Source organism: Haliotis asinina, chromosome 2 (genome assembly GCF_037392515.1).
Source record: "Haliotis asinina isolate JCU_RB_2024 chromosome 2, JCU_Hal_asi_v2, whole genome shotgun sequence".
NCBI lineage: Eukaryota > Metazoa > Mollusca > Gastropoda > Lepetellida > Haliotidae > Haliotis > Haliotis asinina.
Genome location: NC_090281.1, coordinates 44,547,994 through 44,574,949, shown reverse-complemented (window position 1 = coordinate 44,574,949; position 26,956 = coordinate 44,547,994). Strand labels below are relative to the sequence as shown.

General features: G+C 44.3%; 1 protein-coding gene across 7 annotated transcripts in view; it reads right to left on the bottom strand.

Annotated features, from left to right (window-relative positions):
* Positions 1-11,072, bottom strand: part of LOC137273780 (anaphase-promoting complex subunit 5-like) — a 134,199-nt gene extending 123,127 nt beyond the window's left edge. Inside the window, exons 1-3 of one of the 7 annotated variants that reach the window (XM_067806627.1) lie at positions 10,823-11,072; positions 10,262-10,317; positions 7,217-7,441 (exon numbers count right to left, since the gene is read on the bottom strand). In XM_067806627.1, the coding sequence (XP_067662728.1) occupies positions 7,217-7,426 (210 nt within the window). In that variant the 5' untranslated portion in view covers positions 7,427-7,441; positions 10,262-10,317; positions 10,823-11,072. Of the gene's footprint in view, positions 1-7,216; positions 7,442-10,261; positions 10,318-10,388; positions 10,494-10,538; positions 10,650-10,822 lie in introns of those variants that run through there. The other 6 variants (XM_067806628.1, XM_067806630.1, XM_067806629.1 and 3 more) reach the window with 6 other exon arrangements.
* Positions 11,073-26,956: the final 15,884 nt, after the last annotated feature.

The following is a 26,956-nucleotide window of genomic DNA, read 5'->3' as shown; positions in this document are numbered from 1 at the left end:
GACGGACCCGGGCGTACACAAAATCGACCCTGGAACACGCCTGCAGGACTGGTTGAAAGCTCTTCACGAGAAATTTAAAGGGGAACCGACGCTGTTTATACTGGACGACTGCAGCGCTAATCGCGAGATAACAAAAAAGAGAGACATGCTATCGCACCTGGCCTTCTCCGGCCGGCATGCAAATCACAGCGTCTGGGTGCTAACGCAGAAGTTCAACTCGGTGTTGAAAGACCTCAGGGAGCAGACGCGATGGGTGGCCTTATTTCACTGCAAGGACAGGGATTCGTTCGAGGAGTGTTTGAGAGAGAACGATGTGATGAGCAAATTAGAACGGGAACGGGTGAAGAAACAGCTCGCTGAAACTAAACACGCTAAGCTCGTGCTCAAGACCGACCAACCAGTAGCATATATAGTATGCTAAAGCTAAGCAAAGCTAAGCAAAGCTAAGCAAAGCTAAGCTAAAGCTAAGCAAATGCTAAGTATAGCTATGATATTTGAAGTGTTTGTCGTGTGCAACTTAACCTTCATTTCTCTGTGTTTTGTCTGCATCGGGTATTATATAGTTAAAACTAAATCTTACTTGTTATATTATAAGATGGAGTGTGAGGAATTGCTCGAACAATTGTTGGTGGAGGGTTCCCCCACTGATGATAAGCGAGAGAAACTGGTGGCGTTGGCTGTTGGCGGCAAAGCCAAACATTACTTTGGAGACTACACTCCGGATAAAATTCACAAAATGTCAGCCGAAGAAATCGATAAGCTGTACGCTAGATACGAGTCCCGACTCGGAGCAGAAATGACAAAGACAATAGGATCGGCTATGACCCAGATATACACCGGTATTGTGTCATACTTCCTTCCCATTCCACCAGAGCGCCGACTTTACCTGTGGGAAGACCTCGAGAAAGACCCTTTTATCGAACACGCCGTGAGCTCTATCAGCTGCGAGCTGTACCACAAATATGGCATGTTGTTGGCTCCAGTGACGGCGGCGATTATCATGGCAAAGCATTGTCAATTTGAGAGAAAAAATAATAATAATAGTATAGATGGATGCTGCTCCCGAGGTGATACCCCCCACAGTGAGGGAAACTCCTCCCGAGGTGAGGGAAGTGACCCCTACCGAGGTGAGGGAAGTGACACAGGAACCCCCAACAGTAACCAGGCAGAAGAATCCTAAGAGAGTAGCTGCCGGTAAAAAACGGTGGTGTAACCAACATAAAATTATCAACCCCCGACTGTTGTTGGCTGTAGGTGCTGCCGTGGTTATAACATGGTTATACGTGGGGGTACCCTCCCACAGTGAGGTGGTACCCCCCAACAGTGAGGTGGTAACCCCCACTGTCGACCCGCATATCATGTTATAATTTAATTATTTTTATATATACATAACGTCTGAGGGGAAAACGTTCGTCAACGACGCATACCACGCCACAGTGGTCGCCAGTCTAGCCGTAGGGTACGCTCGGTTGACTAAAATGGTGCTTAAACAACCAACTATCAAGCTAGATTTCAACCTGCAGGATATGGGTATGCTCATAATGAACCTTGGTATGGCGATGGCCACAAAAGACATCCTAGTAAAACAAGGGATAATACCTGAAAATATAATGAAATAAATATAGGATGGCCACGATAGCTATGATGGTCGGTGGGGCGTTAGTGAATGCCCTGGCATTTTCCGGGAGTAATTTCCTCTTCTCGAAACTACGAGATGACCACACGGCTGAAATACAGGAAGAAAGGAAGCGGCACGATCTCGCTACTGAGCAATTACAAAAGGCACAGGCTGAGTACGCTAAAAAACGCCTCCAGAGGATCGATTTTATTAACGAACAACTCCAGCGTGAAAACCATGCCGTTCAAACATTCAACGATGTCGATGAAGCAATGAAAGAATACTACCTACTAACTGGTAAACGATTGGAACCGCTCAATAAACCCACACTCGCTCAGTACTACACACCATCCAAGGGACAAATGGATCGTGAACTGGGCTTCATAGTGTTGGGTATAGCAGCTACTGCGTTGGTTTGCGAAGCAATTAAATTAAATACCTATATAAGTAAACATGAGACCCGCTCCATACCGATGTGAATACATACTTATGGGGAAGACCGAGGCCTGTGGTAGGAAATGCAGGAATCAGGGGTTCTGTTGTTTCCATATGGGAAGTCCTAACTACACGTGTTCTGTGTGTGGTATCGGGGTTAAAGGGCACTACTGTCTATGTAAAGCTCACGGAGCGAACGTAGTCAGACATCAACTCATCTACGAGAATAAAAAGGGCTACATAAAAGAACGTAGGCGACTGCTCAAGATAGACTCCAAACTCAATACCAAATAAATGTTTTACTCATATACATGCACAAGGAACACTATATCCAACAGTGCGTGAAACAGCCACATATTTTTTATCAAGGTTACTTCCCTTTACTGTGAACCAATTAGACATTGGTTCTCTTAGGTGTAAACACTATGACTACTGTACGCGAGCTTAAGCGGGTCGCAAAACAGAGAGGTGTGATCGGGTATTCTCGAATACGGAAGTCAGCATTGTTGAGATTACTAGGTTTAGAAGCCCCTCCTACGGTAAAACAATTAAAAGCTCAAGCAAAACAGCTTGGATACACGGGTTATTCAAACCTGGGGAGAGCCGGGTTAACCGCATTGTTATCACATGCCCCCGTAGCAAAACCTCCCACTGTAAAACAACTGAAAGCCGAGGCACACGATTTGGGTTTAGGCGGGTATTCCCGTATGAGAAAACCACAGCTTGTAGAATTATTACGACAGAATAGAGCTATTGACCTACAGTTCGTGCGCACTGAGCGCGCTATAGGCAACTATTTGAGAGGTTGGCGCATGCACGTTGATAGAAACATAGACATTACAGATATCAAGCCTCTGATAGCTGATAAGGTCAACCAGGAACTAAATAACCTAGGAAGTATCAAGTTTCAGATCACAGTGAAAATGTCGCTCGATAAGCAGGTTGGGAGTACCACTGAGTATGTTCAGCCTTACTTCCGAGGTAAACAAGAGGTCGTCACACATACAGAGACCATTGACGCATCAATCGATACCAGTTTTCAGCAGATACGAGAATACCTAGAACGCTACACACACTTGGGGTCCGGGTGGGCTGTAGATAAAATCGATAATGTCTATCTAGACATAGCTAACTACGTGCCGTTCAGAGGCGGATCATACCTAGCCTTGCCCCCCTACTATAGGAACAAACATGCCATAGTAAACGTTAAGAATAGAGGAAACGATTGCCTGAGGTTAGCTATCAGGTCAGCCTTATTTCCAGCTGACACTAATCCGAACAGGTCTTCTAATTATCCTCAGGATGATGGGCTCAACTGGGATGGTATAGATGAACCCACCCCCATATCCCAGATCACTAAAGTAGAAAAACAGAATAATCTGGCTATAAATGTCTTTGGGCACGAAGGTAACACAACAATAGTACACAGGGTCAGCCCGGTGAAGGATCGCCAAGTTATCAATATATTCATGATCCAGCGAGGTGACAAGTATCACTACACATGGATAAAACACTTTAGCAGGCTGTTGTATGACCAATCGGCACACAGAGAAAAGACCCACTTCTGTGAACGATGCCTACATGGCTTCACACGAGCTGATTTATTAGAATCCCACCGGGAGGATTGCCAAGGTGTGGGGCAGACGGCCATACGAGTCGACATGCCTAAGGAAGGTGATAATATCCTAAAATTCGGTAACCACAAGAACCAAATGTCTGTGCCTTATATCATATACACCGACTTCGAAGCCTTGGTGGTGGTGGGGGATACCCCCACACCCCCTAGTGGTGGTAGCTTTACCCACAAAACACAAGAGCATAAAGCCTGTGGGTTTGGATACATTGTCGTCCGTTGTGACGGGGAAACGAAAGCTCCGGTAGTGTATAGGGGCCCTGACGCGGCTGAAAGGTTTCTAAAATGTTTGCAGGAGGAAGAAAAAATTATTAGGAATGTATTGTATAGAATCGCTCCCATACGTATGACCCGAGTCGACAGGCTAGCTCACGCTAGTAGCACTAACTGTCACGTGTGCGACTCACCACTTAACGGTGATTCGGTGAGAGATCACTGCCACATAACTGGTAAGTATAGAGGCGCCGCTCACAGCGCGTGCAACCTCAAGCTTAAAATCAACCCTAAGACAATAAACATCCCCGTTGTCTTTCACAACTTGAGAGGGTACGACTCACACTTGATCATGCAGGCCATCGCGAAAATCGATGGTAATATAACGTGCATCCCCAACAACATGGAGAGATACATCTCCTTCAGCTTAAACGGACTTAGGTTCATTGACTCGTTTCAGTTCCTCCTGTCGTCACTCGACAGTCTGGTCAAGGCCAACAATACCTTCCCTATCACCGATCGATACACAGACGCCGAGACTAGACCCCTGCTTATGAGGAAGGGTGTGTACCCCTATGAGTACATGGATAGTTGGGTCAAGTTCACCGAGACCAGACTACCCCCTATTGACTGCTTTTATAGCAAGCTGAATGAGGCGTCCGTCTCACGAGATGATTACTCGCACGCGACTAACGTATGGAATAAACTGGGTTGTAAGAACCTGGGTGATTATCACGACCTGTACTTGAGGACAGATGTACTGCTGTTAGCCGACGTGTTTGAGACGTTTAGGCGGACGTGTTTCAAGCAGTATAAACTCGACCCCGCATGGTATTACACCAGCCCAGGTCTGTCGTGGGACGCCTTGCTTAAAAAGACCGGAGTTAATTTGGAATTGCTCACAGATTACGACATGCACCTATTCATTGAGAAAGGCTTGCGAGGTGGGATTTCCATGGCATCCAAACGATACGCGAAAGCAAATAATCAATACGTGAAAGGTTACGATCCTAACAAGCCAACCAATCACATCCTCTACCTCGACGCAAACAACCTGTACGGCTGGGCCATGAGCCAGTATCTACCTACAGGGGGATTCGAATGGGTACCCCACGTTGATGTTATGGGGGTTGCACCAGATTCGAACAAAGGGTATATCCTCGAGGTTGACTTAGAGTATACCAAGGAATTACACACATCACACAACAGCTACCCCCTGGCCCCCGAACGTATGAGGGTTAACCCAGACTGGATGTCTGAGTACCAACATAACTTGTTAGGTGGGCGTGTGACAGACGTTGAAAAACTCGTGCCTAACTTAATGAATAAGACCAAGTACATCGTTCACTATCGCAACCTACAGCTGTACCTGTCGTTGGGTATGAGGCTGACCAAAATACACAGGGTGCTCATGTTCGACCAGAGCCCATGGATGGAGCCCTACATCAGAATGAACACAGACCTACGAAAAAAAGCCACCAGTGATTTTGAGAAAAATCTCTACAAGCTCATGAACAACTCGGTGTTTGGTAAGACTATGGAGAACCTGAGGAAACGCGTGACCGTGAAGCTGGTTCGGTCGAGTGAGGAAGACAAGCTCAGGAGATTGATAGCCAGTCCGGCATTCAACCGTAGTAAGATATTCACAGACAACCTGGTTGCCCTACACATGAAGAAAAGCCACATAAAATTCAACCGGCCTGTTTACGTGGGGATGAGCATCCTCGATTTATCCAAACACCTGATGTACGACTTTTACTACAACGAGCTCAAGAAACAGTACGGTGACAGGTGTGAAGTGCTGTACACTGACACGGATTCCCTGCTGATGGAGATTCGAACCGAGGACGTGTACGAGGACATGAAAAAACACCTCGATTTATACGACACCAGCGACTACCCTAAGACCCATGCCATACACAGTACGGTAAATAAAAAGGTCCTAGGTAAGATGAAGGACGAGTGTGCTGGCACGCCCATAGCCGAGTACATAGGTTTGAGACCTAAGATGTACTCCATACTGAAAGCCGACAATAGTGAGATCCGGAAGGCTAAGGGGGTTAAGAAGTATGTGGTGAAACAACACATCAAACACGCCAGATTCAAGGAAGCCCTGTTCAAGACCCGTACCTTTAGGCATAAAATGAACACACTTAGAAGTGATGGACATAAGATATACGGACTGACTATAAACAAGACGTCCCTGTCGCCTATGGACACTAAACGTTGGATAGCTATTGATGAGATAAACACATACGCGTATGGACATGAAAAAATTTGAGGCTATTTACTACAGCCCGCGTGGGTACTGGAAAGGAGCTAGCGCAGTAGATAAGCTAGCTAAAATAGCGCGAGTACCCCCGGAGGAAGCCAAAGCATGGCTTGAAAAACAAGCCCTGTGGCAGATCTATTTGCCGGCACCACGCTACGTGCCTAGAAGGAGGTTCGGTATTAACATACCTAATAGCGTTCACCAGGCAGACCTACTGTTCCTACCCCACGACAAGAGGTACAAGTATGCCTTAACCATAGTGGACGTTCATGGGTGCCGTGTCACAACTGCTAGCCAAACACGATACAAAGGTCAGGCGTGGCACGGCCGGAGCCCATCGCAGCCAAGCCATAGTTGAGAGATTTAATAGGACTTTGGCTGAGCGCTTGTTCGGCCATCAGTATGCTAGGGAGATGGCCACCCCTGGAAAACGATCGACTGAATGGGTCACAAGGTTACCCAAGGTGGTGTCGGCAATCAACCATGAAGTCACCCGTCTCACCGGTAAGAAACCGGCAGACGCTATCAAACTAAAATCAGTAGTTGCAGAGTCGGCCGCTCCATTGCGTGGGAAGGAGAAACAGATACCAGATAGGGCCCTAGTGAGGTATCTATACCAGCCAGGGGAACACGAGGGTGATAGCCGTAAGCGGGCCACCGATCCTATATGGTCAGTCAAAACTTACAACATAGATAAAGTGGATATAAAAGCCGACGAACCTAACTTGTACTACTTGAGGGATGGGCCGGGTAGGGGGTTTGTAAGAGAAGAATTATTGATCGTGCCGTACGGCACAGTGTTACCTCCAACACACGTTATTTAGTAAATAAGGCTTTGTAGAGACTTTTCTTGAAAGTGTTTTAAAACCCCCATTCCCTATACTACTAATGTACCCCGGACCTTCACAAGTCTGGACTCTGGAAACACACCATCAATCTACACAACACTAACTTACTCCAGCTGCAGAAACATGTTATGATTTAAAATAAATTGATAAATCATAAATGCTGTCCATTGAACAAAGATGCCAAGTAAATAACATACCTGTAGAAGGTCAAGTATGGAGGTCATGAAGTCCCTCTTTTCCCTCTCAGTGAAAACAACGGCATCCATTTCATCCTGTGACTCCTTCAACATCTGCTGGTAGCCATACACCAACACCAGCAGTGACAGTTTGTGTGGTGTCACCTGCTCCTTAAGTGGTTTCCGGCCATGTGGATCAAAAATAAACAAATCCTGCTGGGTCGCCATCATGACACGTCAGTCAGTCTGTAACAAGACAATGTGGCCATCATTTATACATTTACATGTACACAAAACTGTGTCAGCATTCAACAAAGTAAGTTTCTATTAATGAGGAAAATACACAGACGTAATCACACCGGCAAACTCTCTGCTTTAGCTATCAGTATGATTAGTAGAACATTACTGTTGGTAATAATATGCTGTGCTATTCATTGTTTGGGTTATGAACATACCTAGTGTGGAATTGGTACTGTTAAAAGGGCACATTATTATTAGGTCTTCAGACGAAAGTCTGGAAGACCAACTGTTATTATCCGAATATTACTATGATTCTTCTTCTTATTATTATTACCAGCTCTCCCAACCTAACCACTGGGGCGATTTATGAAACTTTGAGGGACAATAGCCTGTATGTGCTGAAAGGTACACAATGAACAAAACATTATAACTTCTGGCTTCCTGTAAGGGCAGACAACCCAAAATGTTAAAATCCACCCTTAATACATGTGTATCTCCAAAACTATAAGAGATAAATTAACCAAATTTCCACTCAATGTAGACGTCATTGTCCACTGATTCAATGCATAGTGGAATTTGAGAGCCATGACAGATTTTCCGTCATTTGTATTTTTGCAGATTTTTACATTTTGACAGTGGCTGTCTTTAAAAATGTTCTTCTCCATAGGGCACAAGTATGTTTGATACCCTGTTACTGTTAGATAGCCAATACCCTGGAAAGCTTAATTTGTTCAAGGCATATCGATATCTTGAATAGTTTTGGAGTTATCGTCCTTGGAAGTTAGTCAATTTTTTTAACACGTTTTAAAAAAATGTCATAACTCTGCGAAAACACAATGGATTTCATCATTCAAGGTACCGAAATGAATACTTACATCACTATGATGATGCAAACACAATTTCACATTTCCAGCAAGAATCAACTCAAGTTCTAACAAAATGTTCCTGTGCCCCTATTGACAAAGAAATAACATGATGGCACAGCCTAATTAGAACTCAAGTTTCTTTTCATCTGAGTCTCAATGGAATAGCACTAAATGATCAAAGAAATACATGAGCATTAAGGAAATAGTCGACTCTGTAACAGGCCATACCTCCGTTGTTCTTAGGTCTACAACCAAAACAATTAGTGGTCTGGAAGTGTCAGGATCTAATCTTTCCAGAAGTTTCTACATTTGATTGTGTCTTTCTGTTCTTTATTCTGCAGTTTGTGAATTTTGTGTTTGTGTCAGCAGCGTTGAATCAGTGCCAATTAATCTCAAAAACTGTAATGGATGGCCCAGCTGGCGTTCAAAGAAACTGTTCAAGTAAAGATAGCCTCAGAGGGTGTATGGAGGAAGTTTGAAGACCGTCAGTATTGCACAGAAGGCCAGTAAGGCTCATCATCAGCTCATGGCTCTTGCCCCCTCTACACACAACCCAGACTGCGAATGGGACTTCTCCCAGGAAACGCTGCCTAGTTGAACCAACTAAGAACTTTCCAGAGAATGTGAAGGCTCCCCAACACTGCAGCCTTCTGCATTACCCAGATTGTCAGATGGGCTGTGCTTCAGGAGGAAAACTCTCCTGATCTGCACCAAGAGTTCAGGAGGTATCAAACAAAGGGCACCGATAACAGTGCCTATGTACTTGGGATGTAAGCGAGACATTTCAACGGCCAGGTCTGCATATTGATCATGCTTTTCCTGAATCTTGTCAATCACGTTGCTGTCAAAAGGGACAGAAAATTCAATGATATAAATAATTTCATTGGCTTTATCAAAAAGGACAAGATTAGCTTTGTTGGATGGACTTTTTCTGAGGCTGTATATGGGTTTACTCCATGAAAGTTTGAAAAGATCATATTCCATGACGACCTAGACATGATCAGGGTCGTACCATCGATGGACCTCGGAGTCAAAGCCAGAGGCATGGTGAAGACGACTGTAGTAAGAGCAATGAGCCATGCCATCACTGTAGTAAGAGCAACGAGCCATGCCATCATGCCCTTTAAGATATGCTGTCTGTGCCAAGGAAGGGTATCCCCTGACAAGGGGTTGGACAGTCTCCGTAAATTCATTGCACAGTTGACATTTCATACTACATATCCCAAAGCAAGCTGAATTTGACGTTCAGGTGATTTCGACAGTTGCATAGCTAGCTCTATATCGGGGAAGTATGTGTGCGATTGGAGTGCACAAACCGTTTCATCGGTAGGTCAGATGCCCAGTAACTGTCATGAGACGTTTCATTGATAATTGAAATCCAGAAGTTAAGTTATATAAAGAGCAAATAAACATCAATATTATTACCCTAGATCGTTAATACCACTTCCGATGCAAAATCAATTGCCTGTTTAACAAAAGATAGCGAGGGAAATTTGACAAGGTCAGTCGTCTGCTGTTGGTAGGTTATGTATTAAACAGGAAGCCACGTGATCAAAACGCTCTCTCGCTGTGCAGAGGGAAAAGTATGGCTCATCGTCGAAAACACATACAAAATACCCAGATGTGGCAAGCGGCTACAGTTTTGCCGATACGATGTCATCAACGCTACCTTTGTAGGAAACGTGATATTTTTGTGTGAAATAGATGAAGATATCTTTATCACTCAAGGTTAGCAAACTCAAAACTTTAAATGATATTTAAGATAAAAATTACGTTTTTGTCTTACATCGTTGAAAACCCCTAACACCGGGATATGTAATATATCACCATTTTACCATGATACAAGGGCTGCAGATTGACACGTTGTCTCCATACAGTCCAGTACTGCCATATAAATACATATCAGTGCTTTTTGTTTGAACATGCAAACTTTCTGTTTCAGTTCTGGCACTGTACCCACATTTCCAAGTAACGGCTCTTGGTTCAGCAAATGTTTTTACAACCAGCTTCAGAATTCTGTGAAATTAGAAAAATATGATGAAATATATATTAAGCGTTCATTATGACAGTGTGCCGTGTAAACGTACGAATTATTGCATGGTTTAATGTTGTAATCACAGTGAGTGTCTAGTGTCCAAGATTCAGAAAACCGCGAAAAGAGAGTTGCCTCCCCTAAATTCATGGCCAGGGAGGAAAATGAAAAGCATTTACGTACGATGGGTTAATTTAAAACTTACGGAAAGAATCACTCAGTTTTAACATAACTGGAAGAGAAACCACGTGATCAAAGCATAAAAGTGAGTATCGAGTTTAATGGTGTGTGTCTTCTCAGTATTTTACGACAGATTCAATCGATTTTACGTGTCACCTAAATTCGTGATACTGTCACATACGGAAATAATATTGTTATTTTGTCATTATAAAACGTTGTTGTTAGTTATATAACTTCTACATATTTCCGTCACTTCGTACAAACGTAAAATGATAACAGGTGATTTACATAGACAAACAGTGTACTCACAAATATGAAACTTCAAATGTGAAATGATGGGGCTTTGAAATTACCCGCCATTTTGTAGTATCGCAGCGAATGGTCTTTTTATTGCGCTCGATTCTGAAGTGAAATCTATACCGGCACTAAGAACTACTCAAAAATCAACACCTTCGTAAGGTTTTGACCCTTAGATATTTACTCGTACAATCATAAAACTAAGATTGAAAACGCGGGACAGACAGGGTAGCCTCCCTTGAGAACACACACTGTGATTTTTGACGACCGTGATTTTTGAAAAGTGGGTTCCAACCTCGAATGCGAACATATTTTCCATAGTATCATCTCTGTCGTTTTTTAACGGGGAAATATATTAACCAACAAATGTAATGTCAGACTGTATACTGCACACGAATATAATGTTTATTGTAACTTGACCCTGAATATTTCGAATATAAAAACACATTTGGTAGCTAGATATAACGTTTCTATATTTCGTTCAGGATAACTATATAAGTAAAGGGTGAAGGCTAAAACGTCACCACAGTAAAACGTCACCTGGCGAAAACGTCACCGTCTGGACAGAACGGAACCTTCCCTTGGCGATGTTATGGCGAAAACGTCACCATATACAATTTAAAGAAGGATGAACATTGATATGATGACTTTATTGTACTGTGAACTTTGGATAAACATTTAGTGTTTCGTAAATAGACTTTGTGAAATAAAAACATATATATTAGGTAAGTAGACTTTTTAATCTGGACGGTTCCGGCAGTTGATAGGTAGTGCATTGTTTCAACAGAGGATATGCTAGGCCGTCTGACCTTTTCTACTTTGGCAGAGATGACAGGTCCTGTAGTGTGGAGTGTTGCATGGGCTGTTAACAGTGCTCCTACCACCACGGAATCAAGGTCTTCTGTCATAAAGTCACGTGATGGAATAGGGCATCGAACACCTGGGATGTTTGCGTCTAGGAACTGTTGCTTAGGTCCTCTGATGTACCAAGCTGAAGATTTGTTCGGATATCCATCATAAATAAGTGGGCAATACTTTTTGTAGACGACTGTTTATTGACGATCGACAACAGTGATGGTGATCTGCAATGTGAATTAACATATCATGTATAACATAGAGTAGTATAGGGAATGACAGTCCGAAAACACTTTTCAAAAACCCCTCTAAAAAGCCTCATTTACTAAATGAGGCTTTGGTGGGACCATTAACTCTTGCTACTATTGCCCCTACTACAAAGCTACGCCATCACGTTTACCGTGACTTGGCAGGCGGTAACACTGTGCCGTACGGTACGATCAATAATTCTTCTCTTACAAACCCCCTACCCGGCCCATCCCTCAAGTAGTACAAGTTAGGTTCGTCGGCTTTCATATCCACTTTATCTATGTTGTAAGTTTTGACTGACCATATAGGATCGGTGGCTCGCTTACGGTTATGTTATGTTTATATCGATGAAACAGTTTAATGTGAACCGCCTACGATCTCTTTGGTGTTCATAATAAAGGCTTGCTGGGCTTTTTGTATTCCCTGTGCTATGTACTTTTTTTTCTCGTCCTCGCTGATAGCAGACTTACGAGACTTGGATCGAATATCTTGTTTCATTTCATTATATTTTTTGAGTTCAGAGAGGATTGAACTAAACTCCTCTTCTGAGATCTTACTGTCAGAGAGTGCCGTGGAAATTCGCTCACTCACTGTGTTGAGTTTTGCTTCAGCCAGAACCCTGATCTCGTCGTGTTTCAATGCCTTACGATTAAGTCTGCGTGATACTAACTTAAGCGCCAACCCTACCAACCCTGTCACCCCAGCCGTTATTTCAATACCTAGCACTATAGGTGCAGCCACGATGGTGGTTAACAACCCAACGCCTGCCGCCCCTAGTCCCATGCTGGTTGCCATAAGGGTAGTGTCAGCCCCATCCACGATATTGAAAGCTCTATTATATTTTTTACATAGTGCTTTCCGCGTGTCACGGTCTTGTTCTAGTTGACGTTTCACATCACATAACTGCCTCAAGCGGAACCCATCTACGGTTTCCAACGTCTTCGCTACTTCCTCTACGACTGGGTACAGACCCATCCTATAATATATATTTTGAAAAATATTTTAATTGGGTTTCAGTTAATATTCTATCAATGTATTTGAAGCCTATAAGGAGTAGGTCATACCTAATGATAATAGGTGAGAGGCTAATAGACTTTTCTGTTGTAATAAAAACCCCAGGGAGGTTTATTAAACGTTTTATAGAACCCGTGGGGGTATCCCGTTGTATAATAATACGGCAATATTGATCTAAGTGTTCGGTAAACCGATATTGTCAGTTCAGGTATGTTGCCCTGGGTTAATCTCTTATACTGCCGTGGTGAAAATGACTCGGTTCTACCGTCGTTGAATTTCTCAGTTTTAACCGGCACTGCTCTCAGTATAGTGGAAGGGTGTCCTCCTTGAATGTTGTACGTTGTGCTAACCTGATCGAGATGAATGTATAGCTCTCGGTACGGTACTAGTTCGGGTAACTTCGTGCCTGTGACGGTTGTTGTTGGTTTTATCTCGTCAGGAGACATACCGAGTATCCTCGCTAATGGTCGGCCGAGTCTCAAGGAGGTTCTTCCGTTGTTGATTAACACCACTGTGCCGTTTGAGTCGTTCATCTTGAGTTCGGCTCCCAGGGGTTTGAAGACCTCGTCGTTTAGCGAGCACACGCTGTAGTAGCCGTCAGTTATTTGACTGCGAGTTCCACTGACGAACAGCTTATTGTTGCTGATATTAATGTTAGTCCATTGCGGTAGGTAGGTGATATCGCAGAGTGCGACTTCGAGTTGACCTGACGTGTTATCGATCGCGTGCGTCAGCTGAACGGCCTCACCGCTAGTTATTCCTGGAAGTGTTATGTACATATTATAATATATGAATTATAAATTATAATATGGATTTAGCACACTTGAAAATCGTGGTGAATGCAGATGGTACTGGGTTTAAAACAACCTTTATTGATATCTTTGAAAAGTATGTCGTGTCCGTTAATAACGCGCAGGCGGTGGTAAATTGGAATCAAAACCCAATGCAGTTTTGGCAGAACCAACTCAACTTTGCTGTGTGGTGTGCGACGACAGGGTCGGGTGTGACACCAGACTATGGTATAGACGAACTGAGTAAGGCGGTTATTTTGTTTCATATTTATTATCAAACGAGACGAATATTGAAGGAAATAAGTGCTCCTCTTCCCCAAGATAAAGCGTGGAGTATGACGAATAACCCCTATGATAGACGCGCTTATGAACGTATTTGTGGGGAGTTTGAGATTCCAACGAATAAAGACTTTCGCCTTCCTGGTGTGAACCATGGTCTCGGTATAGTTCTCGTGTACTTCTACAGGTCCGGAAAATATTATGCCGGTTCTAAAGATGGTTCATACAACCCAAACCGGCATACATTTACAGGCCCCACAACGAATGAAAAGATCCATGTCAGCTGTATAAAGCAAACCAGTCCTGATGCAGCCACAGCCTGGACTAAAATGATCTCAAAAACATCGAAAGGATTCACTCGTGCTGGTACAATACGCTTGAACGATTCGATTCGAACGTACGTGTGGGCGCTGTTGGGTGCGCAGTCGATGACGCGTTCTAACATCCTCGGTAAGGGAACTGCTTACGACGCTCAGACACAATTCGTTTCCAACGTTGATGATGCTATCAATTCACCAGTTGATCTCCCGAGGGCCATCGAACGCTACCAAAACGTATTAGAATACGCCAGATCGAAAGTCAATTACGTGTTCGGCGTGGGGTTGTACATGGCTCCGAGTGATATGCAACTGAGAATAAAAAAAGTGGTGGGTTATAACAACGAAATAGTCATAGCCACGAAGGATCAAAAGTTGGGTATCAACCCCGATATTAACACCCCCTATATCCCACACACCCAACCACGTGAAACGGGTATAGTTGCGCCACCACCGGAGCCTAAAGTTCATGTGGAGGTACCCCCGGGGGTTTCCACCACCTATCAGCAGCATATTGATAATAAAACAGCCTTAGTGGTTGGTGGGGTAACTTTGGGACTTATTTGGTTAAAGATTTCTTAGCCGCTACGTACACCAGACCCGCCACGGCGACGATGGCTGCCCACAGGTTTTGACTGAGCCACATGGTAGTTTTAGACAGAGCGCTCAACAACCACGAGACGATGCTACCCAGGATGCCGGGAAGGGCTTCGGCGGCTTTACCAGCCAGTTTAGCTAGGCCTTCCCCGAGTTTTTTGATCCAGTCTTTAACACCACCACCACTTGGAGTTCCCCCGCCGGCACTTGGGGGTGTGGGGGTTCCTCCCACCAGTGACACCACCAAGGTTGATATGATGAAACCCAATGCAGTTAGAATGCTGGCGATGGTGATCCCTTGCTCCCGGAACAATATCCGAATCCTGTTGGCTAAAGTTGTATCTTCGTTCAGTATTCTATCGATTGTTTCCCGAATGCGACTGATCTGGGATCGAAGATGTTCACGATTCGAGGAAGCGGCTTCCAATCGTGTACGTTTCTCGTCTTCTAAATCGCGTAGTCGTTCATTGATACGACGCTTCATATCATCGTCGTCAGTTTCGGTGAGTTTGGTTTTTTCCCTAGCGATGTGCTCGTCGATTTCGTTCAGTTTCCCCATGTTGTTCACGAGTTCTCCACGCACGCGTTTCACGGCTTCGTCTAAACCGCGCAGTTCCCTTACCGGAAAGTCAAATCCCGGTAACGGTTTGTCCCAGTAGGTGCTCAACAGTTTTTCTATGCTGTCCGAGGCTTCTGTAGCACGCTCTGGCGTCATTTCATCTGTAGTGGTGAGGTGGGATCTGGTAGCTTGCAGATCTTCTTTAACAGTCTTAGGTATTGCACCACCGTAATCACGCATGTTTAGATGTTCACGGATAAATTCAGCACCACCATTGCGGCTGGCTAGAGTTGACAAGGCCAGTGGTTTTTTAGTGATCTTGTTAAAGAGGTCAACCTTTGGGGCAGACTTAAGACGTAGAACACCCTTTGTATCAATAAAAAAATCCTTATGGTATCGACCCTGGGGTTCAACGTAGTTTTTATCACTTTTTAAACTTTCGTAATAATCATTTACCGTTGTTTCTAAAAGTTGTTGGCTCAATGGCAAACTAGTAAATGAGGTTTCCTGCTCATCATCGAATGCCTGGGCACTATCGTCCCACATATCATCCATAGGTATGTCTTCATCCATTAGTATTAAAAATATATTTCTTTTATATAACAATGTACGGTAGAAAATTAGATCCTTTCAGAAAATTGAGAGAGCCATTAGGTGCCAGAGCCGTGCGACAGTCGGTGACCATCACCAACAATCCCAGCAAGATAGACCAGAACCAAACTCTGTTGGTTAGATTTCCAAACCTTGGTGAGAATGACCTCATTGTACCAGGCACTGTTCGACTGGCGTTCAATATCACGTTGACCTCCGACAACGACAAACGCGAGCTAGTGCGGAACGTGGGTCGAGCTATCATCAAGAAAACGACCGTCAAGATCAGCGGTAACGAGGTACTGAGCATCGACGACAGCGACGTGTTTCACTGCTACAAGGATCTCTGGAAAAGCGAGAGAGAACGAGTCAATGATGTGTACCAGGGTATCAGCAAATCAACTCGGGCGCGCATAGGATACGTCTTCACGACAGACCAGCAAGACAAGCTATCGGACGGTGAAAAGGCCATCGCTCTAGCATACGGGAATCGATTCTGCGTGCCGCTCGACTTCGAGTTGCTCACGGGACACGCGCCGTTTTACCAGGCCGCGCTGGGTGATAGGCTAGAATACGAGCTCACGTTTAACGACTATAGCAAAGTAGTGCGTACGCCGAACGGTGATGAGGCCAGTTATGCTATAGACAACATCTCTCTGGAATTCGACATGGTCACTAGCCCTGAGCTGGCCAGACAGGTTCGAAGCCAGTACTCTGGGAAGATGGCTATCCTGTACGATCGCGTACTGAGGCATAGATCAGTCATGCGAGATAAGAGCGACACTGTGTGGAATATCAACCTGAACGTGCCGGCGCGATCGATGAAAGGTATCCTGGTCGTCCCCGTGGAGGATTATGATCCATTCCGGAGGGACAGCGAGAAGTTTTTCAACCCCGAGATTGAAAAGGTGGAAGTGACCATCGAGGGCGTGCCCAACCAGCTGTTCAGTCATGGTATGAGACCACACCAGCAGTGGGATGAGATAAAAAAGCTACCAGTGGGGGATTACATAACAAAGGACCTGGACCTCGGCTCCGTGCAGATCGGTGAATACCTGACCACCAAGTACGCCCTATGGTTGGACATGCGATCCACGGATGATGATAAACTGCACGGTAGCGGGCGTCGTATAGATAACGGTAGCGAAGGGATAACCATCCAGATTACTAAGAAGGCTCAAACCGCTGGTAAGTTGAAATTATATCTGTACGTTATTATGGACGCGCAACTTAATATAGACAATGGGAGATTTGTGCAAGCCATCTACTAGTGGGGGTCTCCCCCACCTACCCACTGACCCACACTGCGCTATCATATGCGGGCAGACTGGCTGTGGGAAGACCGTTTTCGTGTTGGATATGTTGGAGGGTTACTACAAGGATGTGTTCGATAACATCGTTATCATGTGCCCTACTCTGGGCATGAATAAAACATACGCGCGACCTTGGGTGATGACGGACCCGGACGTACACAAAATCGACCCTGGAACACGCCTGCAGGACTGGTTGAAAGCTCTTCACGAGAAATTTAAAGGGGAACCGACGCTGTTTATACTGGACGACTGCAGCGCTAATCGTGAGATAACAAAAAAGAGAGACATGCTATCGTACCTGGCCTTCTCCGGCCGGCATGCAAATCACAGCGTCTGGGTGCTAACGCAGAAGTTCAACTCGGTGTTGAAAGACCTCAGGGAGCAGACGCGATGGGTGGCCTTATTTCACTGCAAGGATAGGGATTCATTCGAGGAGTGTTTGAGAGAGAACGATGTGATGAGTAAATTAGAACGGGAACGGGTAAAGAAACAGCTCGCTGAAACTAAACACGCTAAGCTCGTTCTAAAGACAGACCAACCAGTAGCATATATAGTTTGCTAAGCAAAGCTAAGCTAAAGCTAAGCAAAGCTAAGCAAATGCTAAGCATAGCTATGATATTTGAAGTATTTGTTGTGTGCAACTTAACTTTCATTTCTCTGTGTTTTGTCTGCATCGGGTATTATATAGTTAAAACTAAATCTTACTTGTTATATTATAAGATGGAGTGTGAGGAATTGCTCGAACAATTGTCTGTGGAGGGTTCCCCAACTGGGGATTCCCCCAAGCGAGAGAAACTGGTGGCGTTGGCTGTTGGCGGCAAAGCCAAACATTACTTTGGAGACTACACTCCAGATAAAATTAACAAAATGTCAGCCGAAGAAATCGATAAGCTGTACGCTAGATACGAGGCCCGGCTCGGAGCAGAAATGACAAAAACAATAGGATCGGCTATGACCCAGATATACACCGGTATTGTATCACAATTCCTTCCCATTCCACCAGAGCGCCGACTTTACCTGTGGGAGGACCTAGATAAAGACCCTTTTATCGAACACGCCGTGAGCTCTATCAGCTGCGGGCTGTACCACAAATATGGTATGTTGTTGGCCCCAGTGACGGCGGCGATTATCACGGCAAAACATTGTCAATTTGAGAGAAAGAATAATAATAATAGTATAGATGGATGCTGCACAGGAGGAGGCCCCAGTGGTGGTACCCCCCACACCCCAAACAGTGAGTCCCGAGGTGACGGTGGAGACCACTTCAACAGTAACCAGGCAGAAGAATCCTAAGAGAGTAGCTGCCGGTAAAAAACGGTGGTGTAACCAACATAAAGTGACTAACCCAACCCGACTGTTGTTGGCTGTAGGCGTAACTGCTGCCGTGGTTATAACATGGTTATACACCTCCCACAGTGAGCCACAACCCAACAGTGAGAACAGTGAGGGTATGGGGGTATCCCCCACTATTGACCCGCATATCATGTTATAATTTAAAATATTTTATATCATATACATAATGTCTGAGGGGAAAACGTTCGTCAACGACGCATACCACGCCACAGTGGTAGCCAGTCTAGCCGTAGGGTACGCTCGGTTAACTAAAATGGTGCTTAAACAACCAACTATCAAGCTAGATTTCAACCTGCAGGATATGGGTATGCTCATAATGAACCTTGGTATGGCGATGGCCACAAAAGACATCCTAGTAAAACAAGGAATAATACCTGATAATATAATGAAATAAATATAGGGATGGCCACGATAGCTATGATGGTTGGTGGGGCGTTAGTGAATGCCCTGGCATTTTCCGGGAGTAATTTCCTCTTCTCGAAACTACGAGATGATCACGCGGCTGAAATACAGGAAGAAAGGAAGCGACACGATCTCGCTACTGAGAAATTACAAAGAGCACAGGCCGAGTACGCTAAAAAACGCCTCCAGAGGATCGATTTTATTAACGAACAACTCACGCGTGAAAACCATGCCGTTCAAACATTCAACGATGTTGATGAAGCAATGAAAGAATACTATCTACTAACTGGTAAACAATTGGAACCGCTCAATAAACCCACACTCGCTCAGTACTACACACCATCCAAGGGACAAATGAATCGTGAACTGGGCTTCATAGTGTTGGGTATAGCAGCTACTGCGTTGGTTGCTAAGCAATTAAACTAAAATACCTATATAAGTAAACATGAGACCCGCTCCATACCGATGTGAATATATACTTATGGGGAAGACCGAGGCCTGTGGTAGGAAATGCAGGAATCAGGGGTTCTGTTGTTTCCATATGGGAAGTCCTAACTACACGTGTTCTGTGTGTGGTATCGGGGTTAAAGGACACTACTGTTTATGTAAAGCTCACGGAGCGAACGTAGTCAGACATCAACTCATATACGAGAATAAAAAAGACTACATAAAAGAACGTAGGCGACTGCTCAAGATAAAATCCAATTAGAGATTGGTTCTCTTAGGTGTAAACATGTCTACTGTACATTCTTGAATATGGAAGCCTATCTTACGGTAAAACAATTAAAAGCTATAGCAAAACAGCTTGGATGCCGGTGTTATTCAAACCTGGGGAGAGCCGGGTTAATCGAATTGTTATCAAATAACCAAACACTGATCGATGCCTACATAGATTCACACAAGCTGTTGGAAGACTTACGAGAATTGTGGCCAACAAACCGAGTTTGGTTAATAAATGATTACAAGAAATAAAATATTTTTTATCAAGAGTGGAGGAGTTACCTCCCCTTACTGTGAACCAATTAGACATTAGTTCTCTTAGGTGTAAACACAATGACTACTGTAAGCGAGCTCAAGAGGGTCGCAAAACAGAGAGGTGTTATCGGGTATTCTAGAATGCGGAAGCCAGCATTGTTGAGATTACTAGGTTTAGAAGTCCCTCCTACGGTAAAACAGTTAAAAGCTCAAGCGAAACAGCTTGGATACACGGGTTATTCAAAATTGGGGAAAGCCGGGTTAACCACATTGTTATCACATGCCCCAGTAGCACGTCCAACTGTAAAACAACTGAAAGCCGAGGCACACGATTTGGGTTTAGGCGGGTATTCTCGTATGAGAAAACCACAGCTTGTAGAATTATTACGACAGAATAGAGCTATTGACCTACAGTTTGTGCGCACTGAGCACGCCGTAGGCAATTATTTGAGAGGTTGGCGCATGCGTGTTGATAGAAACATAGACATTACAGATATCAAGCCTCTGATAGCTGATAAGGTCAACCAGGAACTAAATAATCTAGGAAGTATCAAGTTTCAGATCACAGTGAAAATGTCGCTCGATAAGCAGGTTGGGAGTACCACTGAGTATTTTCAACCTTACTTCCGAGGTAAACAAGAGGTCGTCACACATGCAGAGACCATTGACGCATCAATCGATACAAGTTTTCAGCAGATACGAGAATACCTAGAACGCTACACGCACATGGGGTCCGGGTGGGTTGTAGATAAAATCGATAACGTCTATCTAGACATAGCTAAATACGTGCCGTTCAGAGGTGGGTCATACCTAGACTTGCCTCCCTACTATAAGAACAAACAAGCCATAGTAAACGTTAAGAATAGAGGAAACGATTGCCTGAGGTTATCTCTCAGGTCAGCCATATTTCCAGCTGTCACTAATCCGAACAGGCCTTCTAATTATCCACAGGATGATGGGCTCAACTGGGATGGTATAGATGAACCAACCCCAATAACCCAGATTACTAAAGTAGAAAAACAGAATAATCTGGCTATAAATGTTTTTGGCCACGAAGGTAATACAACAATAATACACAGGGTCAGCCCGGTGAAGGATTGTCAAGTTATTAATTTATTCATGATTCAAAAAGGTGAAAAGTATCACTACACGTGGATAAAACATCTCAGCCGGTTGTTACACGACCAGTCGAAACACGATGGGGAAAAACACTTTTGTGTACGATGCCTACACTGTTTCAGTCGGGCTGATTTATTAGAATCCCACCTGGAGGATTGCCAAGGTGTTGGGCAGACGGCCATACGAGTCGACATGCCTAAGGAAGGTGAAAATATCCTAAAATTCGACAATCACAAGAACCAAATGTCTGTGCCTTATATAATATACGCCGACTTCGAAGCCTTAGTGGTTGGGGAATCATCCACTAGTGGGAGTTTCACACAAAAAACACAAGAGCATAAAGCCTGTTCGTTTGGATACATTGTCGTCCGTTGTGACGGGGAAACGAAAGCTCCGGTAGTGTATAGGGGTCCTGACGCGGCTGAAAGGTTTCTAAAGTGCTTGCAGGAGGAAGAAAAAATTATTAGGAATGCATTGTATAGAATCGCTCCCATGCGTATGACCAGAGCCGACAAGATAGCTCACGCCAGTAGCACTAACTGTCACGTGTGCGACTCGCCACTTAACGGTGATTCGGTGAGAGATCACTGCCACATAACTGGTAAGTATAGAGGCGCCGCTCACAACGCGTGCAACCTCAAGCTTAAAATCAATCCTAAGACAATAAACATCCCCGTTGTCTTTCACAACTTGAGAGGATACGACTCTCACTTGATCATGCAGGCCATCGCGAAAATCGATGGTAATATATCATGCATTCCCAACAACATGGAGAGATACATCTCCTTCAGCTTAAACGGACTTAGGTTCATTGACTCGTTTCAATTCCTCCTGTCGTCACTCGACAGTCTGGTCAAGGCCAACAATACCTTCCCTATCACCGATCGATACACAGACGCCGAGACTAGACACCTGCTCATGAGGAAGGGCGTATACCCATATGAGTACATGGATAGCTGGGCTAAGTTCACAGAGACCAGACTACCTCCTATCGACTGCTTTTATAGCAAGCTGAATGAGGCGTCCGTCTCACGAGACGATTACTCGCACGCGATTAACGTATGGAATAAACTTGTTTGTAAGAACCTTGGCGATTATCACGACCTGTACTTGAGGACAGATGTACTGCTGTTAGCCGACGTGTTCGAGACGTTTCGGCAAACATGTTTAAAGCAGTATAAACTCGACCCCGCATGGTATTACACCAGCCCAGGTCTGTCGTGGGATGCTTTGCTTAGAAAGACCGGAGTTAATTTGGAATTGCTCACAGATTACGACATGCACCTATTCATTGAGAAAGGCTTGCGAGGTGGGATTTCCATGGCATCCAAACGATACGCTAAAGCAAATAATCAATACGTGAAAGGTTACGATCCTAACAAACCAACCAATCACATTCTCTACCTCGACGCAAATAACCTGTACGGCTGGGCTATGAGTCAGTATCTACCTACAGGAGGATTCGAATGGGTACCAAACGTTGATGTTATGAGCATTGCACCAGATTCGAACAAAGGGTATATCCTCGAAGTTGACTTAGAGTATCCCAAGGCATTACACGCATCGCACAACAGCTATCCCCTTGCACCCGAACGTATGAAGGTTAACACAGACTGGATGTCTGAGTACCAACATAACTTGTCAGGTGGTCGTGTGGCGGACGTTGAGAAACTCGTGCCTAACTTAATGAATAAGACCAAGTACATAGTTCACTATCGCAACCTACAGCTGTACCTGTCATTGGGTATGAGGCTGACCAAAATACACAGGGTGCTCATGTTCGACCAGAGCCCATGGATGGAGCCCTACATCAGAATGAACACAGACCTACGAAAAAAAGCCACCAGTGATTTTGAGAAAAATCTCTACAAGCTCATGAACAACTCGGTGTTTGGTAAGACTATGGAAAACCTGAGGAAACGCGTAACCGTGAAACTGGTTAGATCTAATGAGGAAGACAAGCTCAGGAAATTGATAGCCAGTCCGGCATTCAACCGTAATAAAATATTCACAGACGACCTAGTTGCCATACACATGAAGAAAAGCCACATAAAATTCAACCGACCTGTTTACGTTGGGATGAGTATCCTCGATTTATCCAAACACCTGATGTACGACTTTTACTACAACGAGCTCAAGAAACAGTACGGCGACAGGTGCGAAGTGCTGTACACTGACACGGATTCCCTGCTGATGGAGATTCGAACCGAGGACGTGTACGAGGACATGAAAAAACACATCGATTTATACGACACCAGCGACTATCCTAAGACCCATACTATACACAGCACGGTAAATAAAAAGGTCCTAGGTAAGATGAAGGACGAGTGTGCTGGCACGCCAATAGCTGAGTACATAGGTTTGAGACCTAAGATGTACTCCATATTGAAAGCCGACAATAGTGAGATCCGAAAAGCTAAAGGGGTTAAGAAGTATGTGGTGAAACAACACATCAAACACACCAGATTCAAGGAGGCCCTGTTCAAGACCCGTACCTTTAGGCATAAGATGAACACGCTTAGAAGTGATGGACATAAGATATACGGACTGACTATAAACAAGACGTCCCTATCGCCTATGGACACGAAACGTTGGATAGCTATTGATGGTATAAACACATACGCGTATGGACATGAAAAAATTTGAGGCTATTTATTACAGCCCGCGTGGATATTGGAAAGGAGCTAGCGCAGTAGATAAGCTAGCTAAAATGGCGCGAGTATCACCAGAGAAAGCCAAAGCGTGGCTTGAAAAACAAGCCCTGTGGCAGATCTATTTGCCGGCGCCACGCTACGTACCTAGAAGGAGTTTCGGAATTAACATACCTAATAGCATTCACCAGGCAGACCTACTGTTCCTACCTCATGATAAGAGGTACAAGTATGCCTTAACCGTAGTGGACGTAGCCAGTCGTTACAAGGAAGCCGAACCCTTGACCACGAAAGATTCGGCCAAAGTAGCCAAAGGATTAGAACGCATATACAAACGCAGCCCGCTGACTTGGCCAACAGAGCTGCAAGTTGACCCCGGACGGGAGTTCATGGGTGCCGTTTCACAACTGCTAGCCAAACACGATACAAAGGTCAGACGTGGCACGGCCGGAGCCCATCGCAGCCAAGCTATAGTTGAGAGATTTAATAGGACTTTGGCTGAGCGCTTGTTCGGTCATCAATATGCTAGGGAAATGACAACCACTGGAAAACGATCGACCGAATGGGTAGCGAGGTTACCCGAGGTGGTGTCGGCAATCAACCATGAAGTAACCCGGCTCACTGGTAAGAAACCGGCAGACGCTATCAAACTAAAATCAGTGTTAGCAGAGTCGTCTGCTCCATTGCGTGGAAAGGAGAAACAGATACCAGATAGGGCCTTAGTTAGGTATCTATACCAGCCGGGGGAACACGAGGGCGATAGCCGTAAGCGAGCCACCGATCCTATATGGTCAGTCAAAACTTACAACATAGATAAAGTGGATATGAAAGCCGACGAACCTAACTTGTACTACTTGAGGGATGGGCCGGGTAGGGGGTTTGTAAGAGAAGAATTATTGATCGTACCGTACGGCACAGTGTTACCGCCTGCCAAGTCACGGTAAACGTGATGGCGTAGCTTTGTAGTAGGGGCAATAGTAGCAAGAGTTAATGGTCCCACCAAAGCCTCATTTAGTAAATGAGGCTTTTTAGAGGGGTTTTTGAAAAGTGTTTTCGGACTGTCATTCCCTATACTACTCATAGATAATTAAATAACATATAATCCTCTACTTTAAGTCCATAAAAAGGAAGCCTCTCATGATATCCATCGAAGGTTAAGTATATAACCACGTCAGTACTTGTTTATACTGTTACCGAGTCAATGATTTTTCTTCTTGCGAAAATGTATTCAGGTTCCCAGGTTCTAACACGAATAGCCTCGCCGGGAGTGTAGTTTTACGCAGCTTTGAGAAACAGGTCAAAAGGGTCAAAATGGAAAAGGGCCAAAGAAACGTGGAAAGGGCCAAAGGAAGGTCAATAGGGCCACAAATTTAAGTCAATAGGGACAAACTGAGAAAACGTAGGAATAGAAGAGATTCATTACACGTTGTTGCAGTCGTTACATCTAATCCTAAACACCTTGAGCAGAGTGTTACTGTGACGTTTGTTTAAACAGGGATAATCTACAACTCTCTATATAGGCCCCCTTGTTTAAAACATCTCAGGGAGATTAAGTGTTTATTTTATGAGTATAGTCAACCATAAAACTGTGTATTATAAGGTATTTTAAACGTCACGATTACACCAGTCAGTAATCTAAACAAAATTTACTTCTTAATTAGTTGTGACTGGTCTCATGACTCTGAATGCTATATAAGACGAACAGTTCAATGAACCACAATTCAAACTGGTAACCATGTGGGTTGCTTGTGACAAGTCAGTTGGAAATAACATGAACTGGGTTGTGACTGTTTTCAGCGATGGACCTATTGTAGCTGTGGCACATGCATGACCTGAGAGGTATACCTGTCTGTATTGAACTTTTAAGATATACGAATTATGAACATTTGAACTACTTTGAAGATTTGATCACATATCAACACATGAGTGTATGGTGATCACACTATATATTATTATTACTATATATTGATACAGATATAATAAAACATAAAAAATATGTTAGTTTGTATGTTCTTCTTTGAATTTGATCTATGGCCCTTTTGACTTAACTCTGTATCTTTTTTCGTCTTTTCTTTGGCCTTTTTGACTTTTTCAGTGTGGACCCTTCAGTCCTTTGGCCCTTTCAACTTTTCTTTCGCCTTTTTGTCACTTTTTCAGTTTGGTCCTTTGGCTCTTTTGACTACACAACTCTTCCAACAACAGCACGGTGGGGAACACCAGAAATGTACATCACACACCATGTGTGCATCCATGTATGGAATCGAACCTTGGTCGTTTAGAATTAAACCAATTATTGATCAGTCCAGTTACTGTGTGATCAGTAACCCATCAAATATTATCATGCATCTGGCCAGTAGTTTATCCTTTATATCATTAATGGGGGTAGGAGGCAGATAGCCTAGTGGTTATAGCGTCCGTCCGTCACGCTGAAGATCCTGGTTCGATTCCCCTCATGGATGAGTACATTGAGTGAAACCCATTTCAGGTGTCGCCCGTTTTAACATAACCGGAGTACTACTAAAAAGGCGTAAAACCATATACTCACTCACTGTGTTATTAACATTTCAAACATCGATTTCTTTTCAAGATTTTGCATTCATTAAATTCAAAACTTACCCAAACTTCACGTGTTCCCCATCTTATATGTTGTCTGCTTCAGTGGAGACTTCGACGTCTGTGGTGCCTTCAACATCCTAGGCGACAGAAATGGCAGTCACGGTGGGCGTCTTGCAGAGATACTGAACATGCGTAGACGTCGCCGAACTGTTCCGGTAGATGCACCTTTGTTGCTATGGTACCGTCTGTTAGAGGCACAGGTTGGAATCTGCGTTGCAGGTGCATGGTTCGAATCCATCGGTCTTGGCATGGGGTCGTTACTGGCTGGCGGCCGCCCGCTTCGGTAACAGGCTATAAATGGACTGTTTGGCCGTCGCCATACTTGCCACATTGTGTCCCTATATATGTTTGCATGGACAGGCAGCGTGACACTGTGAGGGAATAGGCTGAAGCCCTCATCTGTCAACTACCGGAGGTTTAGTTTTCGAACATCTTCCAGAATGACGCAACGAAGTATTTTTCTGA